This window comes from Penicillium hispanicum (genome assembly GCF_028827665.1).
Source record: "Penicillium hispanicum strain IBT 35686 chromosome Unknown utg000004l_segment0_segment0, whole genome shotgun sequence".
Lineage (NCBI taxonomy): Eukaryota > Fungi > Ascomycota > Eurotiomycetes > Eurotiales > Aspergillaceae > Penicillium > Penicillium hispanicum.
The window spans coordinates 503,281-524,149 of NW_026623196.1; the positions used below are offsets into that span (position 1 = coordinate 503,281).

Genomic DNA, 20,869 nt, shown 5'->3' on the forward strand with positions numbered 1-20,869 from the left:
GGAATCAACCTCTGGACATGTTGTTCTCCCCTCTCCATGATGATTGTTATTACCGTTCCAGACCGGTATTGGGGAGTGCGTGGCCTTGGAGACGTCGAGGGTGGATGTAAAAGGACATGTTGTTCATTGCTACTATTGACTATACTACATATTGGACGGAGACCTCCGACCGTCGTATGATTCCGACTTTCTTTCTCCAATCCCCTTGGCACTCTATCAGCTGGTGCCTGCCAAGCAGGAATGCAAGAACCATTCTTTTCTCCTGCCCCGGCACAGGACACCGTGCAGACAAACCAGCGGCTCGGAATCATTGAAACGATGCCGATGGGGGCTCGATGGAGTTAAGCACTACATCCCTGCACCGCCCCACATCTCGTCCACTCGGAACGTGGTTTAGCGAGCCTCCCAAACCTTTCGGAGGAGCCTATTTTCGGGGGTCTCGTGTCTTGCCTGTTTGCGTCCACGCGGCAGGGCCCAACCCACCCGATCGGGTATGTGTCTTTCAATGAGAAGACAATGGTATTCATGGTGGCGGAGTCGTGGAGAGGGAATATTCTCTCTGCGACCGTATATACTTCGTTGTCCGTATGCTGATTTACCGGGGAACAGGAACTACAGCATAGCAGGATCCTCCGATTGGGGATGAAAAATTAAGGTAATGGTACCATACGGTAAGGCCCCACCGCGGATCTCAGTCGCAGACTCGCAGACTCGCACTCTTGACGTAGCATCTGAGCCAAAGTTGCAAAGCATTCACCCTGATTGGCCTGCCCACGCTTATCTCGATGATTCGCCCGCCGTAATCATAATGATTATCATTACTCGACCCATCATTGCTGGAAGCTCTAAAACGTCCTGGAATGTGTTTCCCCTCCCCTCCCCCTTCTCTTATTACTGCTTTCGTCCATGAGGGGTCGATGCCCGAGGGGGACCGGATGTAGGGATCTCTGGTGGGTAACAATTAAATGGAGGTGGTCGTAATGAAACTGAAAGTGAAAAATTGGCGTCCCGCGTCTCTTGGTCATTTCAGCAGTCCAGCCAAGATCTCATGGGGCCTATTAATCTTTGGTAATACCACGGCGTGCATCTCTCCCTTCATCAGAAGCAATTTTTGCCACGGCGCAAACCCCACACCCGTATTTTTCCTTTTGCTTGTGTCCGTCGGAGCAATAGCCTGCAATCCCCGGACCTGGTGTCCTGCCGTAATCGCTGGCCCTTTTTTTTTATCCCACCCCTCCTGTGCTCTTTCTCTCTCTTCTTCTCTCCTTCTCTACATCCTCATCCTGTCTTGCAGACGCTGGGTTCCCGCAAAAACCCCCATCTGGTCTCTCCCTTGCCCGCGCTGCACCTGTGACGACATTGCCATATCGATTTCCGCCCCGCCCCAAAACAGGCGGAGATCCCCCCGAAAGACTTCACACCACCCCTCACCTGCTGTTTATCCATTCTCTGTCGGCCCCCGGCGGAAGAATGGGTCTTACCTTGGAGGAACTCTACGGCAATGATCTAAGTGAAGAACAGACTCCGCAGGAGTATTCGGAGTATCAGCCCAAGCAAGGCTATGGCTGGGCCAATACTCTGCCGGAGCGGCAGGGTCTGTATGACCCCGAGTACGAAAAGGATGCTTGCGGTGTAGGATTTGCGGCGTGAGTGCAATCGCCAACTGATGCCCAACCATTGACGAGATGACTGACCATCCTCTGAAATACTAGCCATATCAAGGGAAAGCCGAGCCACAAGATCGTGAGCGATGGTAAGTCGACCCCATCCCCGCTGGCATTCAGACAAGGGACCATGCGCTGACGTCGTTTCGGACAGCCCGCAACCTGCTGTGCAACATGACTCACCGTGGAGCTGTTGGCTCTGACGCACGAGATGGCGATGGTGCCGGTGTGATGACCAGTATCCCACACAAGTTCTTTATCAAGAACTTTGCTCGCGAGGAGGGTGTGGAGCTCCCGCCACTAGGTCAGTATGCTGTCGGCAACTTATTCTTCAAGCCCGACGAGGAGGCCCTGAAGGCATCCATCGCCAGCTTCGAGGAATTGGCGACCTCGCTCGGCCTGCGCGTCTTGGGATGGCGTCGCGTGCCGCGCGATTCGACCATTCTCGGCCCGGCCGCGCTCTCGCGCGAGCCCATTATCATCCAGCCGTTCATCGTGTTGAAGTCCGCCTATGGCGCGGGTAACAAGCCCGAACTTACCGACACTGACAAGTTCGATGCGCGCACTTTTGAACTTCAACTGTATGTTCTGCGGAAGCGTGCCACCCATGTCATTGGACTGGGCAACTGGTTCTACCTGTGCTCTCTCAGCAACCGGAACATCGTCTACAAGGGTCAGCTTTCCCCCGTCCAGGTCTACCAATACTACCACGATCTGGTCAACGTTGATTACGAGGGCCACTTTGCTTTGGTTCACTCCCGATTCTCGACCAACACATTCCCCTCGTGGGACCGTGCCCAGCCACTGCGATGGGCCGCTCACAACGGTGAAATCAACACATTGCGAGGAAATAAGAACTGGATGCGTGCCCGCGAGGGAGTACTTCGGTCGGAGGTTTTCGGCGATGAGCTCGATCTGTTGTACCCCATCGTCGAGGATGGCGGCTCCGACTCGGCTGCATTTGATAACGTGCTGGAATTACTCATGATTAACGGTGTGCTGTCGTTGCCAGAGGCTGTGATGATTATGATTCCCGAAGCATGGCAGGACAACCCCGCAATGGACCCGGCCAAGTCCGCTTTTTACGAATGGGCGGCTTGCCAGATGGAGCCCTGGGATGGTCCAGCTCTGTTCACGTTTTCTGACGGCCGTTACTGCGGTGCTAACCTGGACCGTAACGGTCTGCGCCCCTGTCGCTTCTATGTGATGGATGACGACCGTATTGTCTGCGCCTCCGAAGTCGGTGCTATCGACATTGACCCCGAGCGTGTGGTTCAGAAGGGTCGTCTGCAGCCCGGAAAGATGCTGCTGGTCGACACGCAGGCCGGGCGGATCATTGACGATTCTGAATTGAAGCGCACTGTCGCCAACCGCCAGGACTTCGCCAGCTGGCTGGACAAGGAGCTCTTAAAGCTGCCCGCCATCAACAAGTTGCTGCTGGATAACAACGTGGACCTCTCTTTCACCCTTGATGAACACACTGTACAAAATGACCCCCGTCTCCGGGCCTTCGGTTATTCGTTCGAGCAAGTCAGCCTGCTGCTTGGTCCCATGGGGGCTGACTCCAAGGAAGCGCTTGGTTCAATGGGTAACGATGCTCCCTTGGCCTGCATCGCCCAACAACCTCGCCTGCTCTATGAGTACTTCCGTCAGCTGTTCGCCCAGGTTACCAACCCCCCTATTGACCCCATTCGAGAGGCTGTGGTTATGTCTTTGGACTGCTACGTTGGTCCCCAGGGTAATCTGCTGGAAATGGACCCTACGCAATGCCATCGTCTGCTCCTACCATCCCCCATCCTGAGCATTTCCGAATTCAACGCCCTCAAGAACATCAACCGTGCTCACAGCGACTGGACTGTTCGTACCATCGATATCACCTTCGAGAAGAAGAAGGGCACACCAGGCTATATCGCAGCTCTGGATGCTATTTGCGATGCCACAACCAAGGCCATCCAGAACGGCGATAAGGTCATCGTTCTCTCCGACCGCGCTACTAGTGCTGATCGCGTTCCCATCTCTGCCTTGCTGGCCACCGGTCTGGTTCACCACCACCTGGTTCGCAACAAGTGGCGCTCTCTCGCTGCCCTGGTTGTGGAGACAGCTGAGGCTCGTGAGGTGCACCACCACTGCGTTCTTCTTGGATATGGTGCTGATGCCATTAACCCGTACCTGGCTATGGAATGTATTCTCAAGATGAACCGCGAAAATCTGATCCGCAAGAACCTTCCGGATGAAAAGGTTATTGAGAACTACAAGGCCTCCTGTGACGGTGGTATCCTGAAGGTTATGAGTAAGATGGGTATCTCCACTCTCCAGTCTTACAAGGGTGCTCAGATCTTCGAGGCCCTCGGTATTGACGACAGTGTCATTGACCGTTGCTTTGCTGGTACCGCAAGCCGCATTCGTGGTCTTACTTTCGATCTGATTGCGCAGGATGCTTTTGCTTTCCACGAGCGCGGATATCCCTCGCGCGACATTGTTGAGATCCCGGGTCTTCCCGAGTCTGGCGAGTACCACTGGCGTGATGGTGGAGAGGCTCACATCAACGACCCTGTCAGCATTGCCAACATCCAAGATGCTGTTCGTACCAAGAACGACAGGTCTTATGAGGCCTATGCCAAGGCAGCTCACGAGCAGATCAAGAACTGCACTCTGCGTGGCATGCTTGATTTTGACTTCGAGCAGCGCACTCCCATCCCCATCGACCAGGTCGAGCCGTGGACTGAGATTGTCCGCCGCTTTGTGACAGGTGCCATGTCCTATGGATCTATTTCCATGGAGTCCCACTCCACCCTGGCCATTGCCATGAACCGTCTGGGTGGTAAGTCCAACACCGGCGAGGGTGGTGAAGACCCTGAGCGCAGCAAGAGAATGGAGAATGGGGACACCATGCGGTCATCCATCAAGCAGATTGCTTCCGGTCGGTTTGGTGTGACTTCCAACTACCTGGCCGATGCAGATGAGCTGCAAATTAAGATGGCCCAAGGCGCCAAGCCCGGCGAGGGCGGCGAGCTTCCCGGCCACAAGGTTGTCGGCCCCATCGCCCGTACCCGCCACTCCACTCCCGGAGTGGGTCTTATTTCACCGCCTCCCCACCACGACATCTACTCCATTGAAGATCTCAAGCAACTCATTTACGATCTGAAATGCTCCAACCCTCGTGCTCGTGTCTCTGTTAAGCTAGTCTCCGAGGTTGGTGTCGGTATTGTTGCATCAGGTGTTGCCAAGGCCAAGGCTGACCACATCCTGATCTCTGGTCATGACGGTGGTACCGGTGCCTCTCGATGGACTGGTATCAAGTATGCCGGTCTTCCTTGGGAGCTAGGCCTTGCTGAGACCCACCAGACTCTTGTCTTGAACGACCTTCGTGGCCGCGTTGTCGTCCAGACTGACGGTCAAATTCGTACCGGACGCGACCTCGCCATCGCCTGTCTGCTTGGAGCTGAAGAATATGGCTTCGCTACAACTCCTTTGATCGCATTAGGCTGCGTTTACATGAGGAAGTGCCACTTGAACACCTGCCCTGTCGGCATCGCCACTCAGGACCCTGAGCTCCGGAAGAAGTTCAAAGGTACTCCGGAGAATGTCATCAATTTCTTCTACTACGTGGCCAATGAGATGCGTGCTATCATGGCTAAGCTGGGTGTGCGCACTGTCAACGAAATGGTTGGTCGTGCCGAGCTGCTCAAGGTTCGCGATGATATTCGGAGCCAGAAGCAGGAGCGGTTGGACCTTTCGCTTATTCTGACTCCTGCTCACTCGCTCCGCCCTGGTGTCGCCACCTACAACGTCCGGAAGCAAGACCACCGCCTCCACACTCGTCTCGACAACAAGCTGATCTTCGAGTCCGAGCTCGCTCTGGAGAAGGGTCTTCCTTGCCGGATTGAGTGCGATGTTGTCAACACAGACCGTGGTCTCGGTGCCACACTTTCGTATCAGATCAGCCGACGATATGGTGAGGCTGGTCTTCCGCAAGACACCATCCATGCCAACATCAAGGGCTCTGCCGGTCAATCTTTCGGTGCCTATCTTGCCCCCGGTGTGACTCTTGAGCTCGAGGGTGATGCCAACGACTATGTCGGTAAGGGTCTGTCTGGTGGTCGACTCATTGTCTACCCACCTCGCGGAGCTGCCTTCAAGGCCGAGGAGAATGTCATCGTTGGTAACACGTGTCTTTACGGTGCTACTCGCGGTACTTGCTACTTCCGTGGTGTTGCGGCTGAGCGTTTCGCTGTCCGTAATTCGGGCGCCACTGCGATCGTGGAGGGTGTGGGTGACCACGGATGTGAGTACATGACTGGCGGTCGTGTTCTCATCCTGGGGTCCACCGGCCGCAACTTCGCTGCTGGTATGTCTGGCGGTATTGCCTACGTGCTGGACATGAACCAGGACTTCCATTCCAAGGTCAACCTGGAGATGGTCGAGGTCTCGGGTATCGAGGATCCTTCTGAGATCGCCTTTGTCCGTGGTCTGATCGAAGACCACCATCACTACACTGGATCTGAGCTGGCCGCTCGTATTCTTCTTGACTTCAACCGCGCTCTGCCTCGCTTCGTCAAGGTGCTACCAACTGACTACAAGCGTGTCATGGAGGAAGAGGCCGCCAAGGCCGAGGCTGCGAAGAAGGCTGAGTTCTCCCTTCCCCAGCTCCCTGGTACTCCTGTGAACGTCGAGAAGGAAAAGCCGAAGGCCGATGAATCCAAGAAGACAGATTTGCTGGACATCGAAGATAGCATCAGTGACTCTAAGGCGGAGAAGAAGCGCTCTGCTCTGATCCTGGACAAGACCCGCGGCTTCATGAAGTACAGCCGTCGCAGCGAGAAGTACCGCAACCCGACTACGCGTACCCGTGACTGGGCTGAGTTGTCCAACCGCCTTAGCGAGGATGAGCTTAAGTACCAGTCCGCTCGTTGCATGGATTGTGGTGTTCCATTCTGCCAATCCGACACTGGTTGCCCCATTTCTAACATCATTCCCAAGTGGAATGAACTGGTCTTCCAGAATCAGTGGCAGGATGCCCTGAACCGTCTGCTCATGACCAACAACTTCCCCGAGTTCACTGGTCGTGTCTGCCCCGCTCCTTGCGAGGGTGCTTGCGTTCTGGGTATCAATGAAGACCCTGTTGGTATCAAGTCAATTGAGTGCGCCATCATTGACCGAGGCTTCGAGATGGGCTGGATGGTTCCTCGTCCTCCCCAGGTCCGCACTGGCAAGACTGTGGCTATCATTGGATCTGGCCCTGCCGGTCTTGCCACAGCCGATCAGCTGAACCGTGCTGGTCACTCAGTGACCGTGTACGAGCGTGCTGACCGTATTGGTGGTCTTCTCATGTACGGCATCCCCAACATGAAGCTCGACAAAAAGGTCGTCCAGCGCCGTGTGGATCTCATGGCCGCCGAGGGTGTCAAGTTTGTCACCAGCACCGCTGTTGGTCCTGACAGCGAGGTGTCCCTTCAATCCCTCCGTGGAAGCAACGATGCCACGATTATTGCCACTGGTGCCACTGTCGCCCGTGACCTCAAGGTTACTGGTCGTGAGCTGGAGGGTGTGCACTTCGCCATGCAGTTCTTGCACAAGAACACCAAGTCCCTCCTGGACTCCGGCCTTGATGACGGCGAGTACATCTCTGCCAAGGACAAGCACGTTGTTGTCATTGGTGGTGGTGATACTGGCAACGATTGTATCGGTACCTCTGTCCGCCACGGCGCCAAGTCGGTCACCAACTTCGAGCTCCTGCCCCAGCCCCCGCCGGAGCGTGCCCGTGACAACCCGTGGCCCCAGTGGCCTCGTATCTACCGTGTCGACTACGGTCACTCTGAGGTCAAGACCCACATGGGCAAGGACCCTCGTGAGTACTGTGTCATGTCTACCGAATTCGTCGACGATGGTAGCGGCCGTGTCAAGGGTATCAACACTGTCCGTGTTGAGTGGACCAAGAGCGCTACTGGTGGCTGGGACATGAAGACTGTCGAGGGCAGCGAGCAATTCTTCCCTGCTGACCTCGTTCTCCTGTCCATGGGTTTCCTGGGACCTGAGGACCGTCTTCTTGGCGACGAGATTGAGCGTGACCCCCGCAAAAACGTCAAGACTCCCCCCTGGTCACTACTCAACCAACATCCCCGGTGTCTTCGCGGCCGGTGACTGCCGCCGTGGACAGTCTCTGATTGTCTGGGGTATCAACGAGGGTCGCCAGTGCGCTCGCGAAGTTGACTCTTTCCTCAGCGGCGTCAGCTCTCAGCTGCCCGTTACTGGTGGCATTGTCCGTCGCCCTGCCATTGACTCTGTCCCCCAGCCCATCGAGACCCAGGTTGTTGCTTAATTCAACTAACCTGTCTACCTTTGCTACGAGCTTGATGGGCGATGATCGATGACCTTTTCAATCGATGAGGAAAAAGTTCTCAAAAAGTGGGACGTTATTTCGGTGTGTTCTAGACGGGGTTTCCATCTGGTATCGGAAGGTGGTCTTTTTTTCTCTCTTTTTCTTTTTCATGAAGCTTGTCTTGATTATATCTGCATGGTTTCCGTTCTGATTTCCTTTGTTCTGTGTTTTGACAGCAGCGTTCCTCTATGCAAGGTGTTTAGAGCGTCTGTCATGTGATTTCTTGTTGTATATACTAAGGCTTACTGCTTTTTGTGCCTTTCGATATCAACATATGTTACTATCAAAATTTCCCTTCTAAGACGACCTAGGTATTAGGCCTCGCGAAGACCTATGTGAGTAGATTAAATCCGTGACTATTTCATCATATCTATTCAGGTACCTTCATGTGACCACACCTACCTAACATACATGGGTACTTACATGAGCATGGTATTTACTAGGTAGGTGCCCAGGTAGATACCGGTGGGCGTAGAGACTACGTAGGTCACCAAGGGCCTGCCTAGGTACTTGTTACGGTTGAATTCTAGACTAAGTGCACTCAACAGAAAACCACTGATTTATCAAAGTAGCAACATCGCCGTGACATATACCAAGGAACCCAGGTACTGCTGAGTTGACAGCGAACTAGCAGCATGTACTACGCTAAGTGAAGACCTGATTTTGGGATGACGAGATATGCAACGAGGTGCTTTGTGATTCATAGCCTAGGGGCCTTAGACGTCAATTCTATCCAGCAGTGTATCCCCTGTCTAGCGGCAAGCAAACCCCCGTTACCCAGCTGGCATCTTCGCTTGCCAAAGCAACAGCCATCCTAGCAATATCGAAGAGGCCCAGACTTTTCAGCGGGTTTCGGCGATTTAGACCTGCCCAAGGGGTCAGATCAGTAGTTGCTGCCTTGAAGACGGCAGTTTGAATATCTATAGTGGTTAGTATCGATCAAGTAAATGAAGCAGCGTGGATTCATGCACATTCAGGACAAAGCGCATTAGCATGAATATTATACGGGGCGGAATCCAAGGCAATGTTTTCTAATTGGTTGGTTAACCGCGCCTTTAGATGCACAATAAGAGGCGATAAAGAGTCGAGGTCAGTATTGACTGATCGCATAGAAGACCAAGGGCCGTTGGTGTCAGGTTGGCCCAGACTATCTCGTGGCTTCTGGGCATACCGAACCACGATAGCTCGACCGAAACCAGAAGAAGTACCTGTCACTATGACAACTTCATCCCGGAGATAAAGCGACTGTACCATATTGGCTTTTTGTTTGGACGTCTTGGGGTTTGGATGAGAAATCGGTGAAGTGAGCCATGACGGTATTGCTTTCTCTTGATAGGCCGCGCCGATCTGCATGGAGTCAGCAAACGCTACGACTACGATCTGCAAGATGAACTATACCGCATGGGTCCAGTCGCTTTTAGAAAAAGAGTATTCATAGAGGACATACTGGCCATATTGGTACTGGACCAGCTGCTGAGGGTTCCTCCACTCTCCTTCGTTCCTGATTGTATGATGGATGTGGATGAGAGAAAGGGAAACATGCCAAGAGCGCTGTAGAAAGACAAGTACAGAAGTGTACATGCCACGCACTACTATCATTAGCTCCGCCGCAAGGCATATAGATCATGGCAGTCGCCTCTGAAAGCAGAAGAGAAGCCGAGCCGAGGTCGCCAACGTCTCAAATTCGATATTTGCGGCCCCATTCGCTACACTTCTGGCATAAACTCCTCATCGGATTACACCAAATGGTGACATTGGCTACGATGCATTGTATCCCCTTCACAACGGTTTGCATCTTGATTGAGGAAGAATTGTCGAACATATCACGGGGGACTCATAATACACGGTGGTTTCTCAGATACAGTGACTATATCAGAATGAATCTCGGCATACTTGAGTTGCTCAAAGCCATAGGAACAAAGACATGCTAAAGAAAGGATACTCATGACAAAGACCAGCATTGTTGATATGTGCCATTGTTTCTAATCCATTGTGTCGCTTCCCCTGCCTTTCATAATTTTAGTGCAGCCAAGACAAAGACTATATTTCATTCAAGCACAGCCGATGGGGGGATTTAAGAACTCGAATCTCTCGCTCTTGAAGTCGTCATCGACTCGAGTATTCAACTCAATCCTTTATCTATCAAAGATCCTATCCAGTCTCATTCCTCGATATCCTTCCCTCTAATCTCAATGAGCTCCCAACCCAGTTTTTCCCAGAACACGGCAAGGGACCGTCGTCCTTCCAATGCTGTTCCCATGGGCAAGAGTCAAGGTCGTCGATCCTCAGAGGGTAAGATGATCCTGAACCGTCGCCCATCCACTGATTCTTACATGAGTCGTCGTCTATCCAGTTCCAGCTTTGACGGCCGGGACGTTTCAGTCAAGTTTGGGCGAGTGTTCGAGACTGCTACAGATCTCGATGCGCCGCCAGGAGAGCGACATCTTGCTAAGACCAACGCCCGACCACATCCTAGTCGAGCAATCCGCAAGGCCTCTCGACCAATCGACGACACGATGTATGAGAATAATATGTGGAATATGGTGCGAGATGCCGAGCGCGACCGCGACTTTTCGCACGAAGTCCACGGTGTGGAGTACGAGGACGAGCTGGACAATGTACTCTTGATCGAGGAATCAATGAGAATGAACCAGTCACTGAGCGACATCAATACCATGCTGGAGTACGTGGCTTCTCAGCCTGAGCGCCCGCCTACACCAAAGAGCAAGCGCCGCCCTAGTGCTGTTCGGTCTCCCAACAGCGTCTCTAACCGCCACCCTACGGGGTCTACTTCTTCGCAGGGCTCTGTTCGCACACCCACAAGGCTCAGCCGCATCAGCGAGGAGACACGACAACGGGACTTGACTGTGAGCAGTGTCGAGAGAGAATCCCAGTATCAAGTAAGAGAGTCACCATCTTTGGGCGCTAACCACGACAGTGACATGGAGACCCTCACGCAGCGAATGAATAAACTCCCCATCAATGGGGAGATACGTCTTTCATCTCATGTAGCTCAATCGTCTATTTCCTGGGAGCGTACTGGCCCTCGTGGCGAGAGGAAAGCAATGGTCAGTACCCCCCGACGACCTTTTGCGAGCTTGAACCTCCAGTGCGAGAAGAACAAGTTCTGAAGGCCAACACTCAGCCTGTCTCTCTTGCGGCTTTCTTTGTTGTTTACGAAGCTAACTTTTATTAGGATTCTCTACAGGAAGAGCATTGCTCACTCTTTGCTGGTCAATGGTCAGGATTCCTCCGTGCAAAGCGCTTTCTGATGTCAGGACGAGGGCGCAGGTGGAGTATATGACTTGTTGACTCGACCTGATTCAATGATTGTGGTGAGTTGTAAGGGATACGGCTGTCTTTTTCTTTCTTTGTTCCTTTCTTCACTGCTTCTTCCCGCCGTCGCTCCCTATCCCCAAGTCGATTGCGACTTGGCTTTGTTAGTTCTAAATGCTAACTGACCCAGTTATTTTGATATGCAAACAATGAGCTTCGGTTTATTCTCTCCACTCTCAGTTAATCAATATAGATACCTACGTAGGCGTGAGAGCAGACATACAAGATGTGGTATGGCTTTCAGAGTGGAGAAATTATCCTACTCCACAGAAGGCTAAGTATCGTACATGTGGTATATACTTACAGCGTCATAAGACAAAATGGAATCAAACAGCGCAGCATCCAAGACGATAGGCATCAATGCAATCATGCAGCTGCTTTCTGCTGGGCCTCCTCCTCGGCCTTCATCTCCACCTCTAGGGCGGCAAAATCGCCCTGAAAAGCGTCCTTGGCGGGGTCGAGTCTAACATTCCAGACATCCTCACTGCTAGGACCGGTCTTGTACTTGATGGCCTTCTTCTGGTTGTGGGCTCGAATAGCCTTTTTGCGCAGCTCATCCGACCACGATCGGGTCCTCATGCACAGCCGGAAATTATCCCAGTGCTCACTGCACGACCGAAGTTCACCGTAGCGATAGACATTCACGAATTGCCCACCGAAAGACTGGCAGAAAAAGGCGTAGTCGAAGGCTGTGCGGCAGGACATGGTATCTGCGTAGAGGGATTCGGGGGCGATGGAGGAGGTAGGTTGGTCGGTAGAGGTGGCATTAGGTGCAAGTGATGACCCATTGGGTTGTTGAGACGTCTGTTGCAACTTCTTGGAGGGCGAGTCCTCCGCGGCTTGAAGGTCAGCCAGGAGCTGGCGAAATTCCAGGTCGGCTTGTTCATCCGGAGTCATGTTCTTTGATTGCGGTGCATTTTGGATTGCTGGCTCCGGGGGTGTAATGGATGGAGCTTCAGTAGTGCTGTCCTTTTGCGGACTTGATTGCCACCACCAGCCCATGTTCACAGTGAGGATTGGGAGCGTTGACTTTGCGGCGTAGTTGCGAAAGTGACAACGCGGTTTTCCGACGATAATCGGGACAGTCACGTGTAGATAGTTGCCGATAAGATCGTCGGCGACGTCATGCAACCGCAGCAATCGAGGTGGAATCCTGGTCAGTCTCTCAACTTAGTTTCTTTGGAAATGCATGACTCCTAATATGAGGCCTGTACTGCGTGCCAGAGTGCCCTTGATGGCGAGGGCCCCATTTCTGCGTTCTCGCACCAATATCCCTCCTTCTGGCATGGTGTGGAGACCAGCTCCGCTTGGGCAGTACCCGCCAGTCGGTGCACGAGCTACGTCGTCATCCTCGATTGAGACCGGGCACATCGAGGTTGGAGAAAATGAAGGAATCCTGTACATCAACAGTGAGCAGGCACTGGGCTCCGTGTCACGCTTAATATTCCCTGCTAAGCAATATCAGATATCTTCCCCCATCGACTCCAATGGTTCCTGCGAGGTCCTCTTAGCCATATACAACCTCTAGAGGGGCTATTAAAACGAGTCAACAAGCCTAGAATGGCAGCAGCAGATCCATTGCAAATTGTCAAGTGCGCTTTACCGCAGGCTCTGAACCTTGAAATCAAAGAGGTTGTACCACGTTACAAGGAGGGAGGTGCCTTTGTGAAGTTTGCTCGCAAGCCTGATGTTAATGACCATGATATCAAAACTGCAGTTCAGGAGCATCTCAGCAGAAAGCCTATAAAACCCTGGTTTGACCCGTTTCAGACTGCAAGCGCAGACTTAGTGCGCGGAAGACCATGGATCGAAGACCTCTATCGCATCCCAAGCCAATTGTTGAAAGTCGAATTTTTGCCATACTCCACCGAGGGCCCGGGGGTAGAAATGACCCAGGAAGCGATGTATACGCTCTTTCGTCCATTCGGCAAACTTCTTGACATACAAAGACAGCCCTCCGATTCCAAGATCGAGCCAAGGTATATCACATTGCGATTTGACCGACCCCGCTTCGCGGTGATGGCGAGGAACTGCATGCACGGATACGCTGCCTTTGAAGGAGACGGTGGTGGGAAGAGTGGTACACGATTCAAAATCAACTACGAGCGCAAGATCAGAATGTCCATGATCAAGGACTGGATACTGAGCCACCCTAGGATCGTGATCCCTGCCTTGGCAGCCTTGGTAGCCACGATTACAGTCATTATCTTTGATCCTATTCGGACATTCTTCATCAAGCTGAAGATCAAGTCTAGTCTTCACTCTGAAGATAATGCTATTCTGCAGTGGATCCGCAAGCAGGCAAGCAAGGCGAATCGAATGTATTTTGGGAATCGCAAGTCGGATCCTCGAGGACTCACGGCTATCTGGCAAGACCGTCAGAAAGACATTTCACAGCTGCAAGCCTGGTTGACAGAGACCGCGGAAACATTCATCGTTCTTCATGGGCCGCGTGGTTCAGGCAAACGGGAGCTTGTCATGGATCAAGCACTCAAGGACCACAGATACAAGATCGTTATCGACTGCAAGCAGATTCAGGATGCTCGGGGCGACACAGCCAAAATCTCTCGAGCAGCTGCCCAGGTGGGCTACCGGCCGATATTTTCCTGGATGAACAGTATCAGTAGCCTGATTGACCTGGCCGCACAAGGAATGATTGGTACCAAGGCTGGGTTCTCCGAAACCCTGGACGCTCAGCTGAGCAAGATATGGCAAAATACGGCAGTGGCTATGAAGCGGGTCGTGTTGGAAGGCAGACGAAAGGAGGATAAAGACTCCGATCTGTCTGACGAGGAATATCTCGAGGCTCACCCAGAGAAAAGGCCCGTCGTTGTTATTGACAATTTTGTATACGACCCCGACAATAGCGTTGTTCTCGACAAGCTCACTGAATGGGCCGCTGGCTTGACCACAGCCAATATTGCACATGTCATCTTCCTCACTACAGATTCGTCATTTTCAAAGCCTCTCGGCAAAGCCCTCCCTAACCAAATATTTCGCACGATTTCCTTAGGTGATTGCTCCCTCGAGGTAGGCCGCCGTTTCGTGCTGAGCCACTTGGAAGCCGACACGAGCAACGGAAGTGAGCCCAAGAAAAGACACGAGGCAGATCTTGTTACCCTTGATCGCTGCATTCAGATATTGGGCGGTAGGGTCACTGACCTCGAGTTCATGGCACACCGAATCGAGGCAGGAGAAACCCCGCAAGGTTTGTACAGCCAGGAAACCTTCAGTCATGAGGCCTTGACTAATTAATCTTGCAGCTGCCGTGGATCGAATCATTGAGCAATCCGCCTCAGAGATTCTGAAGATCTTCATCCTAGGAACAGACTCGATCACGCCTACGCCTCAATGGAACCGGGAGCAGGCTTGGCATATCATTAAGTCCCTTGGACATTCCAAGGACGGTGCGGTCCTCTACAACAAGATCCTCCTCTCCGACTTGTTCAAAGACAATGGTGAGGCTGTGCTTCGAGCCTTGGAGCAAGCTGAACTCATCTCTGTCGGGTCTGTTCAAGGATTCCCGCGTTGGGTCAAGCCTGGAAAGCCCGTCTACCGAGCCGCATTCCGGCGGCTGATCGAGAACAAAACCTTGGAGGGACGTCTCGATCTTTTGGTCCTTGGGCAACTTATGAGTAATGAGAACAAGAGCATTGGAAAGTATGAGGAAGAGCTCAAGCTGCTCGGGTCGCTTCCAAAACATCCGTGGGAGCTCACGTCGAGAATCGAGTGGCTTCTACGGAAGTTGAATAGCTCGCAGTCGAAGATCCTCCAGTATGAAAGCGAGAGTGCGGCTTTGCAAAAGATTCTGCAAAGTGAGAAATGAGACACCTTTCCTGCGCCAGCAGAGTCTGCCAGAAGATGGTGGATTGGTGGCTGTGAGGTCTTAGGCACTTGATGTCATCTCCCATGACGCATAGTTACAAATCGCAAAGAGCCTACTTGTTATAATATCATTGCCACATATTCGGATATCCTTGCCACTCGAATTTCGAAAGTAGCTTACAGCCCCCTTTAGAACTGGTATTATCACTTTGTATACTCGCTTTGTAGTACTAGAGACCCGCTGAAAACGCGGGGTGGCACGGAATAATATCCGGACGGAGTTGGCCCGATCACACCATCCACTCAGGGAATGGAGATATATAAGCCGTCGAAAGCGAAGATATCTGGATAAAGCGTTCCCTAACTAAGGTATTAACTGGAAAAGCACTTGACATCCATCACCCAAATATGCCTGGAAAACCAGAAGTAGAAGCCAATGAGGACTACGACCTCACCACTCCGATCCACTCGACCTCCGGACTACGCCAGGGCTTGACTTCCTATGGAGACGCGCACTTCTCTCTCTTCCTCCGCAAAGTATTCATCAAAGCATTGGGATACTCGGAAGATGCTCTTTCGCGGCCTATCGTCGGCATCATCAACACGTTCTCAGGCTTCAATCCCTGTCATGCTAATGTACCGCAGCTCATCGAAGCAGCGAAGCGTGGTGTGCAGCTGAATGGCGGGTTAGCTGTTGAGTTTCCCACTATCAGTGTGCATGAATCCTTCTCTCACCCTACGAGTATGTTTCTACGGAATCTGATGAGCATGGACACCGAGGAGATGATCCGGGCCCAGCCATTGGATGCGTGCATAATGATCGGAGGTGAGTACACAGCAGTCTTATGAGTCTCTCAAGACAAATAAGAGACGAGAAGGAGGTCGACTTATTGGGTTGACTTGAACGTTTGCAGGCTGTGACAAAACCATTCCGGCACAATTGATGGGAGGAATCTCGGCCAACAAGCCAATCCTGCCTCTCACTACAGGCCCAATGCTACCGGGCAGTCATCAGGGCAAGCGGATCGGCGCATGTACAGATTGTCGCAACAATTGGGCTGCATTCAGGGCGGGCGAGATTGATGTAGAAGAGATTTCAGCAATCAATGAAGAGTTAGCTCCAACGGTACACGCTGCTATCACTGCAAACCGGACAGGATACTCCCTTGCTAACGCGTTGAATATGGTAGATCGGGACATGTGGTGTTATGGGAACTGCCAGCACCATGGCTTGTGTCACTGCAGCACTGGGGATGATGCCGCTTCGCGGTGCATCTGCACCGGCCGTGTCTTCTGCTAGATTGCGAATTGCTGAGGAGACCGGCGCCAACGCAGTGGCAGTCGCGAAAGCAGCGAGCAAGCCCCAGACTATACTGACCAAAGAGTCCTTTTTGAATGCTATCACGGTGCTCCAGGCCATCGGGGGATCCACGAATGCTGTCGTCCACCTATTGGCCATTGCCAACCGGCATCCTCAACTTCAGGGCGAGATCACATTACAGACATTCGAAGAAATCGGGCAAAAGACTCCGCTGCTGATTGATCTCAAGCCAAGTGGGGACAATTATATGGACGACTTCCACAACGCAGGAGGCATGACAGCATTGCTGCAAGTTCTGCGGCCTCTGCTTCACTTGTCCGCAATGACAATCACAGGGCAGACGTTAGGCGAAGTTCTAGATGTATCTCAGTCTAGAAGGGCTTCGTTTGGGCAGCAGATCATCCGACCACTATCGGACCCTCTCTATCCCTCCTCATCTTTGGCTGTTCTTCGAGGCAACCTAGCCCCGAACGGTGCTGTGATCAAAGCATCCGCATCGAAGTATCGGCATCTTCTTTCACACACTGGACCTGCAGTAGTTTTTGAGGGCTCTGCAGATCTTGCCCGGCGGATTGACGATCCTGATCTTTGCGTCACGAAGGATAGTGTGTTAGTTCTCAAGGGAATCGGACCGATTGGCAATCCAGGAATGCCAGAGGCAGGACTGTTACCAATCCCAAAGAAGCTCGCTGCTGCTGGTGTCAAAGATATGCTACGGCTCTCTGACGGTCGCATGTCAGGCACGGCGGGAGGCACTATCGTTCTCCATATCTCGCCCGAGGCCGCGGTGTCGGACTCTCCGTTTGGAGCGATTGAGACAGGTGACCTGATCACCTGTGATATTGAGAGCCGGAAGATCCATGTGGATGTGCCCGAGGAAGTATTGCAGGCTCGCATTGCTCAACGGAAGCTGCATCTAGAAAGTGAAAACGGACCGACTAAGGAGCGGAAGCGGAGAAGAGGGTACCGGGGTTTATATGAGCGATCTGTGAATCAAGCACACGAGGGAACGGATTTCGATTTCCTAGTGGGGGATTATGTAGCATGAGAGTAGAGGAAAGCGATAAATGGGAGCCATTCAAGCATTCATGAAAAGAGAGAAACCGCCTGCAACCCATGTATCCATCAGATGCAGGCCCTTGCCCTGAGCCCTAGCTTTCCCAATCGGGCTAAATCCCTTGCGCGACGCGGACGCGTCTCCCCGTCCAGTCGATCACCCAGACATTGCGAGTGCCAGAGGGGTCGAGCGATGCCCCGGATTTTCTAATCACGATCGCGAAACCTACAACGGACTTAACGCTGTACAACTCGCTCTAATGAGCTCCGACGCCATTCGCCCTCGGGGCCGGCCTGCCCGTATGTTCCAAGCGCGATGATCGGTATACAGTCTCATCTGCTAACGCTCAACCTACTGCCTAGACACACCGGGCATGACAGTACTGGCCTATACTCCTGACGGTAAACGAGTTATCACCGGTGGATCAAACTCGGCGATTCGAATCTATACAGTCGGCGAAGATGGGGAACCGAAGACGGTGGACGAGGGTGTCGACGGGCATTTCGGAATTGGGGCCACGGTATGCCGAGTCGCCATCAAGAAGACAGTACGACGAGGAGGCTGACAGCATGGCAAATAGAATGAATCTTTTATTATGGGCGCTGAGGACGGAACGGTCTGGCAGTACGACATTGTGTCAGGCAGGATGCGGAACCTATTGGTACGCTGCGCGTTGCCCGTGAGAGATATCGCAGTGTCTCGCGATGGAGAATGGGCCGCAGTTGCAAGCGAGTAGGTGTTTTTGTGCCTTTATGAAGAATTTCCGGGAGCTGATGATCACACTTCAGCGAACTCACTGTGAAAATCGTCAAGATCGAGGACATGACGCAGGTCAAGTACCTCCGTGAACAAGTGAAGGGAGCGAAACACGTCAACTTCGACCCGAAAGGCCGCTACGTGACTGTCTCCGGGACAGATGGCGTTGTCTATGTATACTCCCTCGCCGAAGAGGAGCCTGAGTTGACCCGCAAACTCGATGGAGTGATTCGAAGACTCGAGCCAGACGCGGAGGCCACGTCTCGGGTCGTCTGGCACCCTGATGGAACAGCATTTGCGGTTGCAGAGGCAACTAGAGATATTTCTGTCTACTCCATTTCTGAGTGGAAGAAGGAGAAGACATTTTCGAATGGACATACTGGTGATATCACTGCGTTGGGCTGGGCTCCCAATGGAACGCTGTTGGCATCAGCCGGAGCTGATGGTCAGATCGTTCTCTGGGAAACAAGGACTCAAAAGATCTTGCACCGCTATGACTTTGGGAATGTTATCAACCTTGCCTGGCACCCGACCAAGAACTCGCTTTCTTTCACCACCTCTGATGGAGAGCTGTTCATTTACGACAACTTCGTCCCCAAGGACTACGAATCACAACTACAGAAAAGTCTACAGGCCGCTCCTATTTTTCCTGGCCCACTGACCGATATTTCTAACAATGTCGGACGGACTTTGGCAGATCGGTCCAGAGAAGCCATCAAGAAGGCGGCTAGGGCAGGGTCTCCTGACTCGTTGGATGATATTCTGGGCGAAGATGAGGAAATGGCAGACTTTGTCGACGATGATGATGGGGCCGGCTATGCTGAGGAACTCAACTTATATGGCAAGCGGCCTAACGGTCACCTGGATGACCTGGAGGGACCCGATAGCAAGCGTGTCTTCTCGGGTTCCTTGCAGCCCAAAGCTCATCCACCAATTCAACCTGGTAGTACACCGTGGGCGGGGAGTAGGCGTTATCTCTGTAAGACCCTCGTTCAGTTTTATCACACTTCTTTCGCTGACTGAATCAGGCTTGAACTTGACCGGAGCCGTGTGGACCGTTGACCAGGAGACACACCACACCGTGACCGTGGAGTTCTATGACCGGGAGCTTCATCGTGACTTTCATTTTACCGACCCTTATCAATATGATAAAGCGTGCCTTAGTGAGTTAAGGACTTAACGAACTGTGGGTACCTGATACTAATGTGTCACAGATGAGAACGGCGCGCTTTTCTCCAACAGTCCTTCGGACGGCAACCTGGCCACGATCTTCTATCGACCTCATGAGACCTGGACCGCACGAGCGGACTGGCGAACCCAATTGCCTGAAGGAGAGGGGATTCGAGGTAAATTCTTAGATCCCAGCGTATTGTTTCTCCAGCATGCTGATCCTCATCATTAGCTCTGGCACTGAGCGATTCTTACATTGTGGCTGTGACGACCAAGGACTATGTGCGTGTGTATACGCTTTATGGGACACCATATCGGGTGTATCGGCAGAAGAGTCAGGCCGTGACATGTGCCGCGTGGCGGGACTACATCATGACGATCGGAAATGGTCCAGTGGGACCAGATGGTCGATATACCACATTACGATACACTGTTGAGAACGTCAAGCGCGACGAAATATGTCAAAACGAGGATGTAGTCGCCCTTCCCACAGGAACTCAACTGCAGAGTGTTTTCTTTACTGACACAGGAGTATGTGCTTTGCTCATTCTTCCGTACGAATTACCTCGGCTAGGCTAATGCTCACCAATCTGCAGGACCCTTGCGTTTACGACTCAACTGGTGTGCTGCTGGTGCTACAGCACTGGCGGTCCCCTGGCCAGGCCCGATGGGTGCCTCTCCTGGACACTAAACAGCTTGCTCGACTTGCAGGCGGCCGTAAAGAAGAGACATACTGGCCTGTGGCTGTTGCGCAGGACAAGTTCCACTGTATCATTCTCAAGGGTGGTGACAAGCATCCATACTTCCCACGACCGCTGCTCAGCGAGTTCGACTTCCAGGTGCCCATCTCGAGCAAGCCGGTGAGGGATCCCAGTGAATCAGAGGAGACAGCGGCAGAGCGCAACGACGGCGCTCGCTTTGAGGAAACATTTGTGCGCGGCAATATCCTTCTGTCCCTCTTCCGCGATCTCCTTTCTTCTACCAATGCAACAGCTAGTCAGCGCGCCGAGCTGGCTCGCAAGGAACTTGAGCTTGACAAGACTCTGCTCCAGATGCTGGCCATCGAGTGCAGAGAGGGTGAAGAGCGCGGTATGAAGGCGCTCGAGTTGGTGACTATGATGACAGATCGTAATGGTAAAATGATCGAGGCTGCCGCGAAGGTAGCACAGCGCTACGGACGTGGTGTGCTCGAGGACAAGATCCGGGATCTGGCCGAGCGAAAAGTGATGGGCATGGGCGACGATGACGACGAACTAGCTTAAGTTCGAGATGATCGGTGTTAGCGGTAATACCAAGGACATATTCTGTTTGTGTATCAAGTCGTATTGTGATTTTCTTTTGCAGGTCAAATTGAAGGTGTA

At 52.6% G+C, this 20,869-nt stretch overlaps 5 protein-coding genes across 5 annotated transcripts; 4 read left to right on the plus strand and 1 right to left on the minus strand.

Annotated features, from left to right (window-relative positions):
* Nucleotides 1–1,470: 1,470 nt before the first annotated feature.
* N7459_003935 (glutamate synthase (NADH)) lies at nt 1,471–7,983 on the plus strand (the record flags this gene model as incomplete). Its single annotated transcript, XM_056943119.1, has 4 exons — nt 1,471–1,646; nt 1,713–1,753; nt 1,819–7,745; nt 7,822–7,983. The coding sequence occupies 4 exons, from the start codon at nt 1,471–1,473 to the stop codon at nt 7,981–7,983; spliced, it is 6,306 nt and encodes a 2,101-aa protein (XP_056800002.1).
* A 2,252-nt stretch (nt 7,984–10,235) lies between these two features.
* N7459_003936 (uncharacterized protein) lies at nt 10,236–11,174 on the plus strand (the record flags this gene model as incomplete). The annotated part of the gene is made up of 1 exon (XM_056943120.1): nt 10,236–11,174. The coding sequence occupies one exon, from the start codon at nt 10,236–10,238 to the stop codon at nt 11,172–11,174; it is 939 nt and encodes a 312-aa protein (XP_056800003.1).
* A 571-nt stretch (nt 11,175–11,745) lies between these two features.
* Nucleotides 11,746–12,381, minus strand: N7459_003937 (EMI1 family protein; the record flags this gene model as incomplete). Its single annotated transcript, XM_056943121.1, has 1 exon — nt 11,746–12,381. The coding sequence occupies one exon, from the start codon at nt 12,379–12,381 to the stop codon at nt 11,746–11,748; it is 636 nt and encodes a 211-aa protein (XP_056800004.1).
* Nucleotides 12,382–12,664: 283 nt separating this feature from the next.
* Nucleotides 12,665–15,205, plus strand: yme2 (uncharacterized protein; the record flags this gene model as incomplete). The annotated part of the gene is made up of 3 exons (XM_056943122.1): nt 12,665–12,788; nt 12,845–14,587; nt 14,643–15,205. 3 exons carry the CDS (start codon nt 12,665–12,667, stop codon nt 15,203–15,205), a joined length of 2,430 nt encoding a protein of 809 aa, XP_056800005.1.
* Nucleotides 15,206–15,612: 407 nt separating this feature from the next.
* On the plus strand, nt 15,613–20,770 carry N7459_003939 (Dihydroxy-acid/6-phosphogluconate dehydratase; the record flags this gene model as incomplete). The annotated part of the gene is made up of 12 exons (XM_056943123.1): nt 15,613–16,030; nt 16,119–16,330; nt 16,395–17,564; nt 17,622–17,643; nt 17,681–17,881; nt 17,945–18,102; nt 18,163–18,314; nt 18,371–19,317; nt 19,367–19,501; nt 19,553–19,684; nt 19,741–20,039; nt 20,105–20,770. 12 exons carry the CDS (start codon nt 15,613–15,615, stop codon nt 20,768–20,770), a joined length of 4,512 nt encoding a protein of 1,503 aa, XP_056800006.1.
* Between the last annotated feature and the right edge of the window lie 99 nt (nt 20,771–20,869).